The 21,631-nt window shown below is 40.6% G+C and overlaps 1 protein-coding gene across 5 annotated transcripts in view; it reads left to right on the top strand.

The window, feature by feature from the left end:
* Window positions 1–21,043, top strand: part of cnpy1 (canopy FGF signaling regulator 1) — a 36,745-nt gene extending 15,702 nt beyond the window's left edge. Inside the window, exons 1-7 of one of the 5 annotated variants that reach the window (XM_046052002.1) lie at window positions 3,314–3,474; window positions 8,121–8,164; window positions 8,529–8,631; window positions 9,650–9,765; window positions 18,216–18,428; window positions 20,110–20,206; window positions 20,861–21,043. In XM_046052002.1, coding sequence (XP_045907958.1) covers window positions 8,538–8,631; window positions 9,650–9,765; window positions 18,216–18,428; window positions 20,110–20,206; window positions 20,861–20,901 — 561 coding nt within the window. In that variant the 5' untranslated portion in view covers window positions 3,314–3,474; window positions 8,121–8,164; window positions 8,529–8,537 and the 3' untranslated portion in view covers window positions 20,902–21,043. Of the gene's footprint in view, window positions 1–3,296; window positions 3,475–3,544; window positions 3,683–8,120; window positions 8,165–8,197; window positions 8,217–8,528; window positions 8,632–9,649; window positions 9,766–18,215; window positions 18,429–20,109; window positions 20,207–20,860 lie in introns of those variants that run through there. The other 4 variants (XM_046052003.1, XM_046052001.1, XM_046052004.1 and 1 more) reach the window with 4 other exon arrangements.
* The last annotated feature ends 588 nt before the right edge of the window (window positions 21,044–21,631 follow it).

Raw genomic sequence — 21,631 nt, 5'->3', positions numbered from 1 at the left:
AAAATGCGCAGCCAAGGAGTTCACTGAGGAATGATGGCTAAAATCTGTAATTGTAAATGTAAGTCTGATTTAATCAACCGGTTTTGGCGCTATTATGCAGCTGCCCGTTATTGTGCATGAGACACCTATAGTGACTGGTGGTAACAGCAGATGCCTTTTGATACCAGAGGGCACAGACGTCTGGGCCAGCTAAACAAACTACTGTCAGGCAGTTATAGGTATTTTCCATAATTATGTGAGCAGTCATGATCTGACTTTATGCTGCACACAGCTGCAAACAGCGAAAGTGAAAGGAGTTGGTTACCTGGCTGAGAAGGTGTAGGTGTTATCTAACAGCTCTCTGTGTCTGCTGCTGACTGTTGTATTACTCACTGCAATATTTCAAACTGGTCCGCTGTCAGTAAACTGCTGAAAATGACGGTTGTCTTGTTGTGTAGCCACACTTTGCATCACTGTGGCCTCACAGCAAGAAGGTCTCGTGTTCGAACCCTAGTTGTCCTGGCCTTTCTGTGTTGCATATTGTCCCCGTGTTTGTGTGGGTTTCCTCTGGGTGCTACGGTTTCCCCAACCATCAAAAACATGTTAGGTAGGTCAGTGTCATTTGACCAAACACTGCATTTCAATATGGAGTTGGCCCCTGGGCTGTACAGCGGCTGCCCACTGCTCCCTTATGGATGGGTTAAATACAGACGATGAATCTCGCTACATGAATGTGTAAATACGTTGACTCGCATTACGTGCGTCAAAGAGTCGCTGCATCCAGTGTCAGTGTTAGTGTGATTCCCCTGGACAACTCGACTTCTACCCTCGGCACTGTGTAAATTTAACCAGTGCCGCTGAAAAAGCTTATTAGGAGTCGGCTGTTCACTTTCTCTGGTGAGTACATTTAGTTTTAAGACTGTTGTTCGCTAGACAAAGTTATCAGCCCTGTTAAAATGACAGTTAACGTGAGTTACAGTCGCACTTAGCTAAGCAAGCTAGCTAGCTCCGCACACGGCCGTTAGCTCCACCGTATCCACCCGGGCAATTCCTGGTTGCAAAAACTCGACATGGCAGCGACCTATCGGCCAAACTCGAGGCTTCAAAATGGCAGTCCACAAACCAATCCATCCGTCCATTTCTTATATGCAGTCTATGCTCCAGCTACAAGGCCGCACCTTCAACCGTCTAAAGCCTTTCTTTGATATTTATTTTGGATAAATTGGATTTTTAATCAAGTATTGGCAACTTTTTTTTCTTTAGAATACACAAAATTAGTCATTAGATTAATCGACTTAAAAAATAATCATTATGTACAGCCCTAATCATCACTAATGTTAGTCAAGTAACGCACTATATTAACCTAACATATTGCATAAGTTGATATTTACCAGAGCCACAGGACAGTTACTTCTTAAACAACTTTTTGTCATGTTTGTGTCATCTGTGCAACATTAACTTACTTAGTCTCGTGCTTAACTACTTTATACCAATGTTTTCACACCTACGCAACACAGTGGGTTGGGGTGGGGCAAGTCTGCTCAGGGCCAAGTGCAACTACATATATATAATTCAAAACATATATACACATATATTTAGGGCTGTGGCTCAGCGGGTAGAGTGGTCGTCCACTTACTAAAAAGTCAGTGGTTCAATCCCCGGCTCCCCCAGTCTGCATGTTGAAGTGTCCTTGGGCAAGACACTGAACCCCAAATTACTGGGGAAGTGTATAATTTCTGGTGAGTGGTTGCCAATTTAGCCTCTGCTCATCAGTGTATGAATGTGGGTGAATATGATGTAGTCGAAAAGACTAGAAAGGGCACTATACAAGTACAGACTATTCACCATATGTACACATAAGTGAAACATTGACAATATACAACACTCCAAAGCACACATTTTTAGCACAATATAACCAGAGTGCTTTTACCTAGTGAGGATTTGTCTGGCTTTTAGTCATACCAGACTCTGCATGTCATGCAGCACTGGGTACATTTTCATCTACCTGTGCAATGAAGACCTTGATGTTATAGGTGACATTCAATTAGTAGCAGAGAAAGCAGGTCAGATCCCCCTGTGAAGTCACCACCTGGCTGCCTCCTACGGTCACTGGCACACACACACACACACACACACACACACACACACACACACACACATAGCCACACACACACACACGCACACACACACACACACACACACACACACAGCCACACACACACACACATAGCCACACACACACACACGCACACACACACACACACACACAGCCACACACACACACACACACACGCGCGCGCGCACACACACACATATACATACAGAAAGAGTTACATTGTGTTGCTTGATTAACATCTGTATACAGTAGGTGAGCTGCTGTTTGAGATCCACCACTTTACAATTATAGAATGCTCTGTATAACATGATGTCTGTATAATAGCTATTAAGCAACCTTTTTATGTCTGCACAATGTATTCAAAGGAAAATGGTCGATGTTTTGGGCATGGTAAATGAATGATGGTGTATTTATCGCACTTTACGAAACTTGAAACTGCTTGCTGTTTTCTGCTGGCCTTACAGCCCCAGCCAGACAGACAGTCCTTTTTTAAATATCTTTATTAAGAATTCAATTTACAGTCAGTTTTTCAAACTCAAACTCATCAGTTTCATTTTTAAAATGTGGAGTTGACTTAGAGAATTTAACTTTGAGAATATGAAATTTCCCTAATAAAATAAAAAGATTTACAATAGGCTACATAAATTCTAATCTTGCATGTGTTGTTTTAGAAAGTAGGCTATGTAATTCTCTTAGTCCAGAATGTGATACAGTCATTGAAAAGACGAGTTAAAAGTTCTTGTTCTGTTTTAAAAGGTGTAATTGTTATCAACAAGCAGCATGATATTCGAGATAAAGACGTTGGTTATGAGACGAAACAAATGTCTGATTTCCTTATTCAACAGAAGCGTTCTCCAACGCAACGCGGTTTGATTGGCCTGTGTTCTTTGCGTTTGGGACATGATTGGTTGAGTAGGCCGATGCCTCACGGAACGTGGCCACACCACAGCGCGGCACGTCCAGATCCACTTCACTTTCCCCGCGTCAAGCCAGAAAGAAGCAGGCGGCGTGAGGGGAGAAGTGCGCGGCCTGAAAGATCACAGCACATCTACAGCCGTGCTGTAGGGAGAACATTTTAGAAAAACACGTTTTAAAGCTGATTCTGATTCTATGGAGAACTGCCTACATGTTAGCAGGTGTCCCTGTCTCCTCAACACGATGCCTTTTGTGCAAACTGTTGGGCAATAAAGATTTTACTTTGAAAATTACTACCGGAACTATCACACTTGTACTGGAACATGAATGAAACTTGACAGTGATGGTGATATATGAGCAACTTTTACTGAGATAGCGTTTACGGAACAAGTAGTTAATGACGCCGCTGTCACCTGAGTCCGAACGAGCTCCCGTCCGCTGCCAACCAGGTGGGAGTCAGCCAGGTAAGACCCGCAGCCCCGGCATGCATATCTACGGACCACCAGACCTCGCTGCGAATGCAGGAGTTTTGGTCTTGCGTACTGGCCAAAGACAGTAAAGTGGATCACCCGTCATTCTTCTTGACCAATGTACACAAATGGGGGATTGCATGCAATGTTAAATACTTAATACTAAATACCCGCACGTTCATCAAGTCGTCAAGTGCCCCAGGTAATTTCCTGAAGAGAAAACATGACGCGTAACGCTGACTGGTGTGTTATACCCAGAGTTACCTTTGCAATGGAGTAACTGTGGCTGATCTGTCGGGGAAGATAAAGTGTGAACGTGTGTGTGGCAATGCAGGCCACTCTGTTAGGGAACACCATGCAGGATCTGGTGTACACATGGAGCCTAGATCCATTTCACAGTAATTAAAGTAGTTGATGTATAGGCCTAAGTGGGTGTCGTGTTTTAGTTTGGTACATCCTGTGAACTAAGAAGTCTTCATAGATTAATCCAGTTTAATTACCATGTAAATTAAAAACTGGAGATCACTTGGACTGCTTTGACAGGGGACTGTCAGCTACACCAGACATAGCCTACTTGTTTATATATTATAGGCATAGACTGTACTATCTTTACTGAAGTCCTGTACATAAGTACAAATTAGAGGTCTTTGAACTTTACATGAGTATTTTCTTTTCATGGGGCGGCTGTGGCTCAGGAGATAGAGAAGGTTGGCGGTTCAATCCTCAACTCCTCCAGGCTGCAAGTCGAAGTGTCCTTGGGCAAGATACTGAACCCCGAATTGCTGTTCCGCCGGTGTGTGAATGTATCCCAATTATAGAATGCTCTGTATAACATGATGTCTGTATAATAGTTATTAAGCAAGCTTTTTATTAATAATATTATGTGTGTGAATGTTCTGTTTGAGCACTTAGGCTCAGTGTATGAATGTGAGTGAATGGTGAATGCAGATGTAGTGTAAAAGTGCTTTGACTGGTGGAGACTAGAAAGGCGCTATACAAATACAAAGCATTTACATGCCATTTTCTACTCCCAATAGGCTACATCTCAGAGGGAAATATTGTTCTTTTTACTTCACTACATTTATCTGACAGCTTCAGTTACTAGTTACTTTACAAATTAAGATTTTCACACACAAAACATATGAAGAGTTAATGGTATTAGTACCTTTACTTAAGTACAGGATCAGAATACCTCATCCTCGACAGGGCCTAACTGCTCTTGTCCAAAGCAACTTGCAGTAATTCAGTATTCAACCTGCATGGAATAAGAGCTGGATGAGTCGCTGTTAAGTCTCGCAGTCTTCAATTATTTGTTTTTCCTAACTTCCGCCTTTATGATTAGGTTCAACCTTTACTCCAGCCAATCACTGCCTATACGTTGGCGTGAGGTGGTTGTTTCATTGGCCGCAAAGAGGAACACCAAATGCATGCTGCAGTTGATAAATATCACATTACACATAATAACTTTGAACAAACTTCCAAGTGCTAGTACATGTAAGTCACATTGTGAAGACAGGAAGCTTGTGTTTTTATACTCTTAAGGGGAATTCTGTAAGCTGAAATACCTTCAGATTTCTTACAGTGCAGTACCCAACATAAACATCATAAAGACCTGATCAGATCATAAAGATTGTACTGTCTTCCCTACTGAAGACATTAAAAGCCCTAAACAACCAGGGTCCACCCACAGGCAATTTCCCTTCTTTGCCTAATGTCAGGACTGTGTGGATGTGTGCACACTGTTTGATTGACATCTCCCCAACTCTCCTGTTTTATTACACCTACACTTCGTAGGATGGTACAGTTTACACCTTTACCCTGAGCACAGAAACAAAGGGCTCTCATGGAATGTTCAGGTTTATGTTCTGACCACCAGTTTGAATTACTTACGATTTGCTACGGAGAGGATGCCAGTTGGAGGCACATATCAGAGCACTAGCTCATTCTGAGGTCTAGTTGCTGAATTTATCCGGAATTGACCCAGAATCCTAAAAATCCCCCAAATCAGTTTTCTTAATCATGTAATCTCCAGCTTCCACCCACTTGTTTTTTTTAGTGAATTGCTCTCTGAGTTAAAGTCGCCTTCAGTTTTTATGTCCACAGGCTTCTTGTACCTTTTGACTTTTTATCAAGAAAAACCACATCATTGTTTGTACTGATGTTTCAACCAGGAAAACTTTGTGCTGATCCAAGCCATTGAAGTGCTCCACCTGTGACTTCCATAACACCTAGTCTATGGCAGGAGTCTGCAACATGCGGATCTTTAGCCCCTCTCTAGTGGCTCCCTCTAGCATAGACACTGAATACAAATTATATTAATACTTTGTCAACTAAAATGTGTGTCATCATGCTACATCCTGGCAAGTCTTTAGCGGTGTCTTGAGTGGTTAGCGTGTTCTCCTCAGATAGCTATGTATTCAAAATCCAAAAATAGAAAAATCTCAGGGGAAAACAGAATTTAATTGTAGGTGGATAGATTTGGATGCCTTCACCGCCGATGGCTTACCTGAATGTTTGCTCTACGGTACTTGATTACTTTCATAATTGCACCAAAACATAGCATTGGAAATGCAAAGTTTAGTAAAGTAGCCAAATAATCATAAATAGTAGAGCCCGACTGATTTATTGTTTTGCAGACATTATCAGCTGATATGAGCTAATTGCAGATATATCTGCATCAGCCAATTTATGACTATTAAAAAAGAAGAGTCGGATTCTTCACTCATGTAATGAGTATTGCAAAGTTTGTCCACCAGAGGGTGCGCAGCAGCTCCTCTGTTAACAACACTGTCTGCACCACAGAACAAAACATCAGCTGACCAGAGTCTACAGGAGCCACATAGAGTAGCTCCTGGTAGCTCTCACACTCAGTGTTCACAAAGAGTTGGTCATTTGTCACGTCAATATCATGACTTAGATAATAATAAAAATAGCCCTCATTATTTTCCTCTTACCATACCAGAATTTTTCAATGCCTTCTGGCTGAGTGGTGGAGGTTATGCTGCTGACAGACGTGATTGTAGATTTATTTCTGAAATAGTTCTAGCGAGTTGTCAAAATATATCTGCGAGCCGCTTGTCATTACAGTCGGTACTTCGGAAACGAGAGTGGACATGTAAAGGCTCGTGCTGACTACACAACTTTCAGCGTCGGCCGATCGCCGTGCCGTTCACACTACACAACTTGCCGTCTTGTGACGGGAGTCTTGAAGTCGTTGTGGCGTTCACACTACGTGACTGATCAGTGACAGGAGGTCACACACTACATGGGCTGACAGCGACTCTGTCACCCAACGCTGGTCTCCAAACCACATTTTGTCAAGAAACACACTGGAAATGTGAAACGGGAAATGAGCGATCCTGCACACGAAACAGCTGTTGTTTGTTATTATAGACCAAATGATTATATGTAAGGTAATAACTATTTAATGACAAAAAAAAAAAATATATATATATATATAATTTTTTTGCCTATGTAGGAGAGCCCTGTTTAAGATTATTATTGTTATTATTATAGCAATGACATGAGATATGATATGTGGTATTATTATTATTAGTAGTAGTAGTAGTAGTAGTAGTAGTGTTAGTTGTAGTTGTAGTAGTAGTATATTGGCAATTCCTGTTTCGTTTCATAATTATAATATTATAATAATTATGATATATTTATAACAAATCAGATATTTGTAAAATGTTTTCTGTAGTTTTATACATTAAACTTTTATTTATCAAAACTTCAATATATTTTGTTGTACTTTTGTTCAAAGTACTATTTATAAAAATAAAAAAGTTTCTTTTTAAACTGCATTATGTCATGGTATCTTGGTGAGGTCTCAACATAACAAATATTAGGGATAATCTTACGTTATGTATGTATGATTATGTTATGCGTTTCTTAAAATAAGGGGAAAAAAGAATATCAGATTTTAAAATCCTCAAATATCGAAATGAGCATCGGACTTAAAAATTCCATATCGGTCGGGCTCTAATAAATAGCCTGCAGGCTTACTGCAGCTACCTTGTGGTAAAAATGAATGAAATACAAATGAATGTCCATTTACACCGAAGTTAGCTATATTAGGCTAACTGTTGCTGACATGCATGAGTTACGTTACTGTCGGTACATGCAGGTTTTAAATGCGTTTTTACAGTGGTAATAACTAGTAAGTACAAAAAGTTTGAATCCACGCATCCAAGGAATATGTTGCAGCCAATGCAGCAACATATTCCTTCGGGGCAATTGTGCCCATCAAAATGTAAATGTAAATGCTCCGTACTTGTATAGCGCCTTTCTAGTCTTTTCGACCACTCAAAGCGCTTTTACACTACATCTGCATTCACCAGTCATACACTGAGCCTAAGTGCTCAAACGGAAACTAGCATTCACACTCATTCATACACTGGCGGAATAGCCGCCAGGGGCAATTCGGGGTTCAGTATCTTGCCCAAGGACACTTCGACACGCAACCAGGGGGAGCCAGGGATTGAACCGCCGACCTTCCGATTCCGATTAACGGCCAACCCGCTCTACCTCCTGAGCCACAGCCGCCCCAAAATGATGTCCCCAAAAAGTGCTTCTTTTTGTCAGCTGCAGGCTCGGACTGTTACACCAGGTGTCTGACAACATCACTTTGTTTTTAACAGGAAACTGAAGTCTTGCTGCAGGACAATTCTCGCTCTGAAATCTGGTGAGAGGCGAGTTGTTGCAGGAAATGCTGGTGGAAACGAGTAGTTTGTTGTGTACGTAGAGGAACTTTATTTCCTAACGTTAACACAACAGACTCTTCTCCCCATATCTGATTCACGTTTCCACTAAATTAAATACTGCTTTACTGTTTTTGTTTACATTTTTAAGTCATAATTTTACAGCACTTCACTGTTAATTCCACAGACATTTTTTACAGTGTACGTGTGATAACACAGTTCAGTGGAAAAGGGTGGTTTTGTCATTTGTTTTGCTCACTGGAATCCCTCAGCACTCAAAGACTTAATTATGTCATATACTAACCTTTACTTTCCTGAGCCAGTTTAACCGTCTGTCTGCCCTGTTAGGTTATCAATATGGCCTTATGGATTATTCAGATGACTGTGTTGGTGCTATCTGTCTTCAGCAGCAGCAGTCAGGGGAAGAGGGACAAGGTGCTCTACTGTTCTGGTAAGTCACAGGTGCATTCCCATCTGTTGGAGGGTAACAAAAGCATCATGTCCAAGCATGTTATGTACCCAGGTTAACAGGTTGCTACTTTAACTTCACATAAATAAAGGAGAGGCACACCTGCCAAAAAGGAACTGTTAGACAGTAAAAACTGGGCCACATGTTTGTATGTAGTTCTTTACAGATCTTTACAGTTTTCAAAAAAAACTATTTAAAATCCTTAAACCTACTTTTTCACCCTATGCATTAAAAAACATAGGTTATTTTATTCTCCAAAACCATTGCTGCGACCTTGGGATGGGGAGCGCTGCCAGAACAGATTTCAGTGCTCAGTAGTGAGGAAGTGGGCAGATGATAACACAGATTCTAAAAGTTTGTGTAGTACTTTCATATTCGGTACGGTTTAACTCTATGAAAAGTCCAGTGAGAGAACTTCTGTTAGGAATTGGCGCTAAAGTTTAAAGATATTTTTTTCAATTAATTAATTGAAATTAATTAATTGTAAGCAGCTGCAGCTAAATGTGTGTTATGTGCACAGCATGTACAGCAGGACAATTAAAGCAGGAAGTAGCGCTGGAAGATCTAATGGATCTATACAAATAACGGTTTGTGTTATACCAATACATTAGTCAATATTAGCTTATCACAGATATATTGTAGCAGTGTCGGCCGATGAGTAACAATAAATTATGACAATTCTGCTAGAAAAACTGTCTTCATTCAGTAGTTGTCCACGACACGTAGATGTGAATGTTTATGTTGTTATATAAATATTGGCCTATGTATTAGTACACTAAACATTTTTTATCCCACGTAAGCATGGTAAAGCTTCACAGAAGTCCACTGTAACCTCTGGGACTGAAGTTTTGTACCCAAAAAGAATGATGAGTAAAAATGAAATCCAGATGGTACAAAAACAGATTTCTGTCTTTGATGTGGTGCTGATGTTCACTAAATTCCTGACAGTGAGCTGCAGCTTGTATTGTTGTCATCACTGAAGTTTGCCTGTGTTTCACAGCATGCAAGGCAATTGTGGATGAACTGAACTTCTCAATAAGTCAGGTGGACCCAAAGAAAACCATCAACGTGGGCAGCTTTAGACTCAACCCTGATGGAACTATGGAAGACAAAAAGGTCAGTACACTTATGTGCAGCTCTAGTTTAAGTATCTGCTGAACCACTATTTGGTTATAGTCATAGGTCATAGTTATCCAAGGTGTGTTCAAGTCAAGGGCAACTGGATTTGTTGTAAGATTCGCTGGTTCTTTAGGCTTCTTCAGAGGGAAATGTCTTCAAAGAAGTCCAGTTGCCCTTAATCGGAATATTCACATTTTTGGCCAAAGGTCACGTAGAATTCAACTGTATTTGTAACATAGTCATTTTCACTTTGTAAATACACATCATGTGAAACAAGAGTGTTTCATTATGTAGGTATTCATATGTCATTAGTTACTCAATACATTGATATCAATGAGTCTAATTTATCGCTAATTTTGGTTACTATGAGCAATAATTAGCTATACTTACTACAGTTACTGTGGATCAGACTCAGAATCAGATATACTTTGATGATCCCTCTGTTGCCATTATCATCCATCAAATGATTTAAAATGTGTAGAATTCTAGTGATCTGTTTGGCCGGAGAGTGTGCTGGGGCATTGTCTTTATGAAGTTCAAAATGAATACTCATACCTTGAAGGTCTCTGGTTTCAGCTCCTACTAGGCTATAGCTTTTCCACTTTGTCGCCGTCATCAAGTCAACCTTTGTGAGATTACACCAGGTTTGCAGTGACCGTGGTGTGAGTGGGACAGTCCACTGTGACCTTTGTGGTTTGTGCGTTATTTTTCTGCAATCGTATGGCTCGTTGTGAGTTATCCGTTAGATAAGCACCTACATTTGAGAACACTGTTTAGAGAGTCGCTCCACCAGTTGTATATGTCAAAATCAATTTACTTGTCCCGAGGACAAGTCTGTCCAGTCTGTGAAAACAGTCGTATGATGTCTTCTGTGAAATCTGTGAAATTCATATTGATGTCATTTCTCAGCTTGGGATTGGAGACCACATATTAATAAGAGAAAACCTGTGTTCCAAACTGGATCTGTGGAGTCTGAAAGATGTGGGTGTTTAACAGGCAGAGAGGATCTAATGAAAGATGCCATCTAGTTGCATTATGGGAAATGTCTAATCCAGTGTTATCATTTGACCAATGCTAGGGACACAGTAGTACAGTAGTAAAGAAAAAGCACTGATTTCTGATATTTTTCAACATTGTTTATAAAAACAGTTATTTGATCAGCTTTAAAAGTAGCCACCCTCTTGCTGGTTTTACTCTTAAGCAAATTTAATAACATTTTCCATGTTATTGCATTCTATGAATATCTAACATATTGTACTATATCAATGGGGTACAGTTAAGTATTCCAGTCATTTGAACACCTCTCAGTTTTTCTGCACTCACTGGGCTTGCTTGACATAGACGCTGTGGTTGTCCGAGAGGCTGTAGTCAGTGATGTATCGCGGCAGTCCTTACTCCTCACAGTAGATTGATCTCTGGTGTTGCTGTGGCTGTGTGCACGACATTGTGTGAACACTGTGAGACTATGGATCCAGGTTATTGTCCCTGGTCTAATGAGGTCACGTCCCACTGGAACCTGGACATCCTCTATTGCCCAGAGACCATGCTATCATGAGGTGCCCAGCTCTGCTATTGATTTCTTGGGCTTTAATCCCTGTTTAGACTTTACTAGTAGGTGTGCTGATTGGTGCGTGCTGGACGCTAACACATACCAAAGGGCTAACATCTAGATGTATTATGTATTATCTGTGAAATTAAACTGATTTTCCGAATTATCAGTACACAGTAAAATGTGCCAAATGTTCGGTGAGCATTTCTATGGAAGCCCACTGTTCATGCATAATGATGTTTTGGGTATCAGGCTTTACTGTCCTATGTCTACTGACAGACGACACCATTCTCTAGCCCTGACCTAACTTACCTTTAAACTGCTTTCAACATATACATCCAAGCATGGTGGAGGGCTTCACCCAGCCTTACGGCTGCTGAGGCTTAACTAACGTGACTGCTTCAACTGTTGTGATAGACAGCGTCATCTTAATGCAGTGGCCCACTCGCTTGTCCAACAACCATCACTGTTCATCCAGTTCATCCACTAGATATGATGTTTTTTGGCTTGTTTCAGCAAAGAAAAGAACATGTTCCAATATGAACCAGTATGTGAGTGTAAAAGTTAAACACCTGTGAAAACTAGGGCTGAACGATTTTGGAAAATAATCTAATTGCCATTTTTTTTAACCAATATTGCGATTTGATATGTGATTAATTTTTAAGCTCATTACCTTCTGTATTATTCAAAACGGACAAGCAGTAAATCAGTGTATAGTATGACCAACACATAATTAGATAGATTAAACACACACTGTTCTTTCTTGTGGGTCAGGCCTGTGTTATGATGAAATTAGTTGATGCATGAATTGTTTGAATTATTATTATGAGCAAGGGTGGAGAAGAAATATCAAATTATAATAATATGAGAAAGATAATTTGAGAGTAAAGTCATGGCATTAAATAATATGATCTAATATCATCAGGTTGGCCTACAGACCACAAGACACAGTTCACCACAGTGTATTATAAGCGCTCAATACAAAACCCACAGTTCAACTACCAATTAATCCTTATCTCAGTTCGAATCTCCACAAGAGTCCATCTCTCAACAAAAACCTACTTTTCTATATCCCTGTAAGCAAACAAACAAACAAAAAAAAATCAGTTTGAGGTTGAATTCAAAAGTTGGCAAAGGAAGCCTCCGATGCTGGTAAGCAGTACACTGGCTGTACCTCGGGACAGACTGAGCCTCTTTCGGACTTGTGTGTTTGGTTTGAAACGCCGTTTCACAGATAATTTCTGAGCTGACTGTTGGCTGTGTGTGTGACGCTCACCGTACTACACGTGTCATTCTGTTGTTTCTGTTTCCTGTCCGCCAAAGTGGCGGACGGCCCGACGATTTCACCCACCACCACCAAGTGTGTGATACTAAAGTTTCTGTAGTGTCAGCTTCTGTCAATCTGAAGGCCATTGTACAACAACAAGTCAAGGTACAGCGTAACGTGTGAAGTTGATGCTTCGTCTGCAGACTACTTTACTCTCGGGTGTCATGTGACCAGAGCGTAATCGCAGCCTTTGCGATTAGAAAACTTTTTGCAATAATATCGCAAATGTAATTCATCATTCCGCCCTAGTGAAAACAAAATTTAAATAAAATAAATAAATAAAACAGTAAGTGTGTGTGTGTTTAAACAACACATACACACACACACATTTTTTAATATATTTAAATTTTTCTAACACACCCTTGTTTAATGAAATGTATGGGGTTGATTGTTCTTATGTAGTTTGTATGATGCTTTGGCAATATTGTTGTTACACATTCATGCCAATAAAGCTAATTTGAATTTGTATGTGTGTGCGTGTGATTTCTAAAGAAAAAGCCAGGGATTTGAGTAAACCCACAGGCAGAGGGTAGGCTGACATGCTTGCTATATTGGTGCTTATGTAATGATATATTAAAAAATGAAACTGCTCTATAGGGTAAATCCACGTCAACACACAGCTCATGTCAGTGGTCCCTTTTGTTGCTTAGTGAGTATAACTGACCACACAACTTCGACCTCCATACTTGCAGCAGCTATAATATACTGAAAACAGAAAATGTTCGTGGAGTGTCCATAAGCAGCAGAAGCATACGTTTTAATAGAATACCTCATAGTTATGTCTGTGCTGTACTCTTATTATAATATTATTTATAATACCATTCATTAATATAGAATAGACCATCGTCGTGAACTTGGCAACTTAAACCTTACTCTGTGATTTTTCAAAAAAATCTAATTTCTTTATATTTGGTTTAAGATGTCTTCTCTCTGATGGACAGACCCTGATTTCTTTATTTAACAGGGGAGATTTTTTTGCTCAAGTGCATTACTATAACCCAGATTTCTCTTTCTGGTGAAAACAGATTTGGGTTATCGTGCTATAGCCACCAGGCCAGGATAGTGTGGGTCCTCCAGAGATCAGCTCCTCCTCTGCCCTTAGCTGACACTAACCTCCACCTGTTGCATTGTTTGGTCAATCAAATATAACTGATCCACAGAAGAAGCCAAACCTTGATCCCGTGCCCTCCTTTTCATCAGCTTTTGACCCAGTGTGAATTAGAGAGGGAGGGATGTCACAGCTTAGATGGCATCAGTGAGGAGGATTTGCAGGTTTTAAGTCCCTGCTCCTTGGCCTCCTCACAGTAGGACTTCCTGGGTGCATGGGGCTGCTCCGTGGCACAAAAGTTAAACCTGCCTGCTGCAACAATGGCACATTTACAGCCTCCGAAGACATTGAACTTAGTTGGAGCAGCAAGCTCATCTCATAGTTACCGGTGGGAAGTCATGCATTGAGAATGAGAAATTGCACAATGGCACGCTGACACAGTGACACATAATATCATGGCCCAGAAATGTGACTGAGCGAGGTGACATGCGGTTTACTGATTATTTTTAAATCTAAAGAGGTTTCTAAATGAATAGTTAAGTCAGAGCTGGAACAGGATGTGATTAGTCTAGCTGAACATAAAGATTGGAAGCAGGTGGAACTGCTACCCTAGCTGTTTATGGAATATTTATAATTTTATTAGACAGGTGACAGTAGAGAGAGTCAAGAAAAAGGGCTTTAAGGAGAGTTATGTGCTGGAACAGTATCAACCACTGTACACCCTCCAAAGTTCAAAAACCAACATGCTGGAACAATTTCTTGATGAGCAACACTGTAGTATCTGGCTAAAGTCCAGGTTGCCGTATACGGTTTGGTGAGTTCAGGTTTTGGTTTTGGTCCCTAAAACCAAGCTGCTGTTTTTACATCTCAGTTTGTGAACAGATTAAACAAAAGAGACACAGTATGTTAATCTGTGAGCTTTTGGTGTGTTAATAGGTGGAATATTGAACTTTGAAGGGTGCAAAGAGGATCACACTGTTCCTTGAGATCCCTATGCCCAGCAACAAGGAAATGATCCCTCACTGACTTCCCACTGAGTAATACTTCCAGCATATAAGTCCCTATAAAACTACTTGTCTTTGACAGAGTCAGGCTTGCGGTTTCCTCGCACTTCAAGTCTTCATGCTAAGCTATGCTAACCACGTCCACACCCTGGATTGATATTGATCTTCTCATCGTAAAAAAGCAACTAAGCTTATTTCTCAAACTGCTGCCTTATTGCCTTTAAGCACTGTGCCAGGCCTCACCAGCTGTAGGCTGTGCCATTTAATGCCATTCTATGGATGAATGTCATTTACAGTCAGAACTACCAGCAAATTACAAACTGCTTCAGTATTGCCCTCTTGTCATAATGAAGTGATTTTATCATCAAACCTTTGTCATGGAGAGTCCATGTTTAAAATGGCATATTGGTCAAAATTCTCCTTTCACTACATGCTTTGACGACATTATTATTATTATTATTATAAATGTATAGGCCTTCATTGGCCCATATCACCAGGACAATGGAATTGAAAGCCCCCTGTCCACAGCAGTGCAATAATGCCTCCCTGTCCAATGGGAATTGAATGGAGGATAGCATCCCTGAGAAGCCTATTCTCTGGCCCAACTGGTCGCTTCCCCCCACCTCAAACACCACCCCCCCACCCCATTCTTCAAACAACGCTGTGACTGACAGCTCCCTTTCACAAGGCTCCGACTGGCAAGGAAGGGGTTTAATTCCAAACCATTTTGTAGCATGGCATGATAATGACTCAGACCCAAGCCCGGGTTGAGATGGACCGACGTGGTTTTGTTGTTGAGTTAGGGGGAGAGGAGGTTTTTTTAAAAAATTATGGGGTTTGAATGAGATTGAGGATTTAGTTCAGTTTTATTAAATTCACATATATGATAATTTGATCTGTATATTAAGCAAAAGGAGGACACTTGTACTTTCTACCTCGCTACAGTGATGTATAAAACATGTCCAACACTATATGTACTTCAAATTAGATTAGCTTGGTCAGCTACAATGATAATAATAGAATATATGATAATGACATAAATCTCTGAAAGCTGTAATTTTTTTTCTTTTAATACTTGATTCATTTTGCTGCCAACTGTTGCACACTTTCACCTTTTTAAAGTATTTTGATTGCAGGACCTTCAAGTGTATTCACAGGAGGAGACATTACTACATCAACAAGAAAACCTTCACAAGAGGTTCTTACCTGTTGTTGAAATCTTGACAAGCACATTAATAGTCCAAAAAGCTCCCATGAGAATATTGCAAATTACAAACTACCAAACCAAACTAGTCTTATTTAATATATCTTTCAAATGTGGTACAAATGTAGCTCATTTGCAAGTATAAATGTATTCTGGAGGCTGTAGTCATACCCACCATAATAACTGAAGATAGATATTGATATATTACACAAAACCTTCTACCTAGGTCTTCCAAAACCAAAAACTGTATAAACCAAATGAAACAAACAGTTTTAGATAGAACATCATGGGGTCAAATATAACCTTGAATTTGAAAGTTCATTCTTGGCCAAGGAAATCGTAGTAAAACAAAATCAACTTTTTAATGATAATATTTTGAGAATAAATACAACATTAATAATTGCTACTGAGCCATCTCCAGGACAAATGAGTAAACTCCATCTGCTAGTTGAAAGCTTCAGTAAAAGCTAGTAAGCAGACGTTGAGTAAAAATCACTCTTTGTATGTAATGTTTGTAGAGCTGTGGAGATTGATCGATCACCAGGAAATGGATCACCAAAAGTTTTGGCTTCAGTTTTTGTGCAGAAATGATTTGCTGGTTCTTGGACTGTTGGTTGGACAGTACAAGACATTTAAATATGTCAACCTGGGCTCTGGATTTTTTTTTGTGTTGCCACTGGTGTTAAAGGAATCACAGGCTGATTTTGATTGATAGGTGAACCTCATCGTCATTAGCCTGTGTGACCTCCAACCTTTGGCCCCGTGCTGTAACACATTCTGTTGAGCGGCCAACTTCCTTCCTCCTTGGCACAACAGTGTTGTCAAGCTCAAGGGATCTTCTGCTGAGTGAATCAGAAGTTAAAAAGGCTGGGTCGACCTTAAAGACAGAGGGATTAGTGATTGGTTGAATTTTTTTTTGGTGCAAAGAAGTTATTTGTTAAGCAGAGGAAGAGGCCGAAAAACCGAGAATGCAATGGAAGGATTTGGTGGAAAACAGATGGCAGAGAGGCCCTTTGTCACTCTGTGACATCTCGAAAAGTGTGTGTGTGTGTGTGTGTGTGCGTGCATGCTTTTAATGTAATCAATGAGTGTGTGAGGCTTGCCCGGAAGGGAACACAGCCAATTTTGAATAGAGACAAATCTAAATGCTCTGTATTTGTATAGCGCCTTTCTAATCTTTGCGACCACTCAAAGCACTTTTACACTACATCACATTCACCGATTCATACACAGAGCCTAAGTGCTCAAACAGAAACTAACATTCACACACTGATGGAACAGCCATCGAAGGCAATTCAGGGTTCCGTATCTTGCCGAAGGACACTTCGACATGCAGCCTGGAAGATCTTCTGATTAATGGGTACCTCCTGAGACACAGCCACCCCCAAATATATCTACATTGTTACGAAATCCAGTTCATTTGCAAGATGCCCTCTCCCCTCTTCCTCTCTGTGCCGTATCCCTCAGCCCTCCCCCCGCCACACTGCCACCTTTTGACCAAAGAAGACAAGGAAGATTTCCTCCTTTGATCATTGGAGGGTGGACGGGGGATGAATGGGCCAGCAGAGACAGTGCAGGGCGAGGAGATGCACCCTGCACTTGGCTTCTGTTCAGGCCTACTGCTTCTCCCACTGACGCCACCCCACTTAGGAAACCAACCTCTTCCTTTGGCTTATTCCAGCCCACTTGGAGGTGTAAAGACTCCCCACCCCCATCCCCCTCGCACTTTTCATCACTTTGTCCTCGCCCCCTCACCCCCTGGGCGTCACCCCTGTCACCCGATCTCCTTCCGGGGATGGTGGGAGGAGGGCGCTGCACCTGTCTTGACCCGTCTAGACACCACCGCCTCACTGTTTTGTCCCAAAAGGGCGGGGAGGGGCACGGTGGAGTTTGGATGGAGAGGTGGGGAGGGTGTGCACGCAGGTTAAAAGTCAGAGTTGGAGGGTGAGGTTTGTTAGTGAGGATGGAGAAAACACAGCGGAAACTAGAGGTCACCCTGCTGACCTGCACCTCTGTCCTTTGGTGTAACAGAGCTGACACTGGGGCAACCCCGACTCTGAGGAGGATGCTTTAGAAAGAGCTAACTGTTTGTGTAGTTTGGTTGCCAGGGCAGTGACCCAAGTGGCATCTCAGATTTTTTCAAACATATACTGGCTGTGTGTCTATGAGACATGTGTTTGAGTTAGAATAAGAAACATTGGCAAAATAAGTGGAATGTCATATGACAAAAGATTCGGGTCAGGCCACAGTCCAGGATGTCTGCACAGTAAGGCAACCAAACAGCTTCTCCTCCTCTCCCTCGGTTTTGTGGCCAGGTACCTCTCGCTCGCTCAGAGACTCACCTTCACGAGCTCCTGGACGGGGTGTGCAACAGCATGAGCGACTACTCCCTCCATGTGGACCCCGACACCCAGCACAAACAGTACATGAGGTTTGCACCCAGGAGCAGCGAGACCACCGGCAACTTCCCTGACTTTAAAAACTTCCAGTTTGACGGACCCGAGGCATCCAGTGCCCTGAAATTCGCAGTGAGTGCAAAATATAATAATAATGTAGAATATACTGTATTTGTGATAGAAATGTAATCTGTAGTCATAACTGTGGACTCATTTAGGGACATTTGCAGACCATAGTCAGACATTAGGAAACATCTGTAGCATTGTCCAATCAAAAGCAATCAACTGTGTACTGTAAAATATTAAATATAACAGTTGCAGGAGGTCAAACGATTTAATATACTCAACTGCCAATTCTTTGTGTGTGTGCGTACATATGTTATCTGTGTGTATAAATATATACATAAATATTTTCAGCACAAACTCAGCTTTTAATTTATGTCAGTTTTTTACTAAATAAATATTATACCAACACATATTTAAGAAATTAGAACTCAGAAAATTAGAAAACTTAAATCTAACTTTTTATTTCCATGTCTCTGGGAGCCTTTACTGCCTGTAGTTTTAGTGGCTTCTTTTTTCTTTAAGTGGCTTGTCAAACTGCACACCCAGTGGCACATCACGCTCCTGACGTGTCAAACCTTTGGCAAATTTCAGGTCAGATGTGTCAACATGAACCTCCTTCACTCTGGAATCTAAATGTGTCAGATTTTAGTGAGCTGGTTTTGTCAGTTGGTTCAGTCAAAAGTTCCACCGGCAGTTAGTAGATATAAATATTTAATACCAGCTAATCTCTACTAGTTTGAATTTAGTGATGTGTAAATGTAACTAGGGTATGAATGAACTGCAGGGGCAGCTGCTAGCTTTGCCACATTATGCCATGTATGTCATGTGACTAAAGCATTGGCAGTGATTATAGTTAACCAAACAAAAAAATTGGGATTATGTTTCCAATTTCAATATAACTTTCACATGTTACAATAACTAATCCAAAGACTTTCACATTTAGAAAAACTGGAATACAATGTCTGTTTTGTGCATTGTTGCTGATCAAGTCTTATTTATCTTGTATTTGTCCTTGACCATGTGGCATGGTAAATATAGAATATAGTATAATATATTGTGTAAAACATTTGCCGTCTATATGGCCATGTCTCCCTTGAAAAAGAGGTTTGGACTTGAGTAGGACTTGCCTCTTTAAATAAAAATAGTAAATTAATTTTATGGTCTCATTAGGGTTGCTTGTTTGTCATGCTGTACGCCTTGTGGACCTGGTTATTGCAGAATGACGTGAAAGTTGCAGTGTTTCAAAGCCCAATCAAATGTAAATGATCATGAACGCTTCTGAGCTAGCTTCAAAAAGGGAGCTCCCTGTGCTTTCCATCAGGGTTCAGGATTCAACTGGAACCTGCTCCTCACTTCATTTAATACACTGAAGCTAAAATTCACATCACGGGTCCTTTTTGCTTTTACACATTGCTTGTCAAGTTGGTGCTTTCTTGAGATAAAAAGAATCACTGCAGGACTACCTGTTAAAATTGACGAAACAAAAATCCAATTGGAACTAGCACTGCAGGCTGAAGTAAATTACAAGCGCTTGGTGAATCTGAGGAGATGTGGCTTAGCAGTGTGACCAGCGAGTTGTCAAAATGGCTGAACAGTTTGGCTAACAGTGGGGAAACATGGCCACAGCGTGCAAACGGCGTGCTCACCATTGTGCGAAGACTCACAGTGTGTGAGTGTGTGTGTTGCGTATGCATGGCCGAGCCGCCTCAGCTCACGTCTTTCTTCTGCTCTTGTGTTTTTCTCTCAGTGTGAAACCGTGGTGGAGGAGCTGGAGGATGATATCATCTCCCTGTTCAGCCAGGACGTAAAGCATGTGCACGAGGAGTTATGCAACAGAGTCTCAGGTACCACAGCTTCTTCACACATTCTCTAACACAGATATGATGCAGCAGCCTCCCCACGAAAGATATCACATTAAGTGGAATCAATTAGAGACATTTTTGAAAAAACTGGAGAAATTGATGGAGAATTTAGCTGAATGGCTTAACCAGAGATTGTTTAAATCAATAACAGTGATAAATGACCTCAGGTGCTTTGTTTTAGAAAAAGACAAGTCTTGGCTTGTCATGCCCATCCCTACTTTCATCTAATTCATTGCATTTTTCCCTTTACTACGACTTCCAAAGATCACATTGTGAAATCTTTTTTCCCTGTTGGGTCTGGCTTCTACGGACTTATGTAACAGCAGAGGTGGGAGAGAGTCTGAATGAGCTGAAGGCCACTGCTAGCTCATGATGTACGTTTTGATGTATGTTTTTAGCAAGGTTTATTTCAAAGGACAGTGCCATTAGAATTAGACATCATTACAGCATACCAACTTCACCACAAACTCACAGTCTGGACGCAAAACCAAACGTGATCATGATAACCTCCTCCAACTACAAATTAAATCTTAGTTTTTTGTGTCCTAAGTCAACTAAACACAATTCCATGTATGCACATGTTAACTAACCTCAACACACTTGCTCATATTTTTGTCTTTCTGTTTTTGATTTCAGACTACTGTAAAGACAGCAGTCACACATACCAGGAGTTATAATGGTGTTTATATTTTCTGTCACCGAAGGTGAGACCAGCTTTGGCGCAGAGTTTACAAAAAGAGACCTTTGACAATATCCGTTTTTGGCAAATAATTGACAGACTTTTGAAATTAATAAAAGTAGAAATCTTGATAAAAACCATGTTGTGCACATCAGTTTTTGTGTGAGGCTTTTACTCGCGGCTTCTGCGTGCTCTCTGATGTCAGACCATAATATTGTGTTGTCAGCTGCTGGCTCTTATTGGTTTTCTGAACAGCGCCTGCTTCTTCTAGGGCTGACTAATCATAATCAGGCCTACAAACTGCACACGGTAATGAAGTCATGGCTATGTTTCTATTATGTTTGCCTGCTACCTGTGAATGTATATCTCTGAGCTGCAGGAAAAATAGAAATTCTACATAGTGCTGCAACAATTAGTAAACTAATCAAATTATCAAGCAAAAAATGTCCCAACATTTGCTGCTTCTTCTGTTTTTATATATCGCAGTGAACTAAATATCTTTGGGCTTTGGACTGGAAATTGTGAAATGTGTGCATGTTTCATTATGATATGACTAAACAAGGAAACAATTCAGTAAAATAAAAAATAAAGCAAAGAATTGATAATAGAACTAATCTTTATTTGCCCTAATTCTACACAATAATTATAAAAGTGTGTTTAGGTCACACCAATTTGTGTTACACTAATTGCTTATAAATCTAGTGATATAGTTGTTGGTCATGTAAGGT

Source organism: Micropterus dolomieu, linkage group LG06, assembly GCF_021292245.1.
Source record: "Micropterus dolomieu isolate WLL.071019.BEF.003 ecotype Adirondacks linkage group LG06, ASM2129224v1, whole genome shotgun sequence".
In the NCBI taxonomy this organism is placed as follows: domain Eukaryota; kingdom Metazoa; phylum Chordata; class Actinopteri; order Centrarchiformes; family Centrarchidae; genus Micropterus; species Micropterus dolomieu.
Note: the sequence above shows the minus strand (reverse complement) of the source record. Positions and strands in the feature narration are given on the sequence as shown.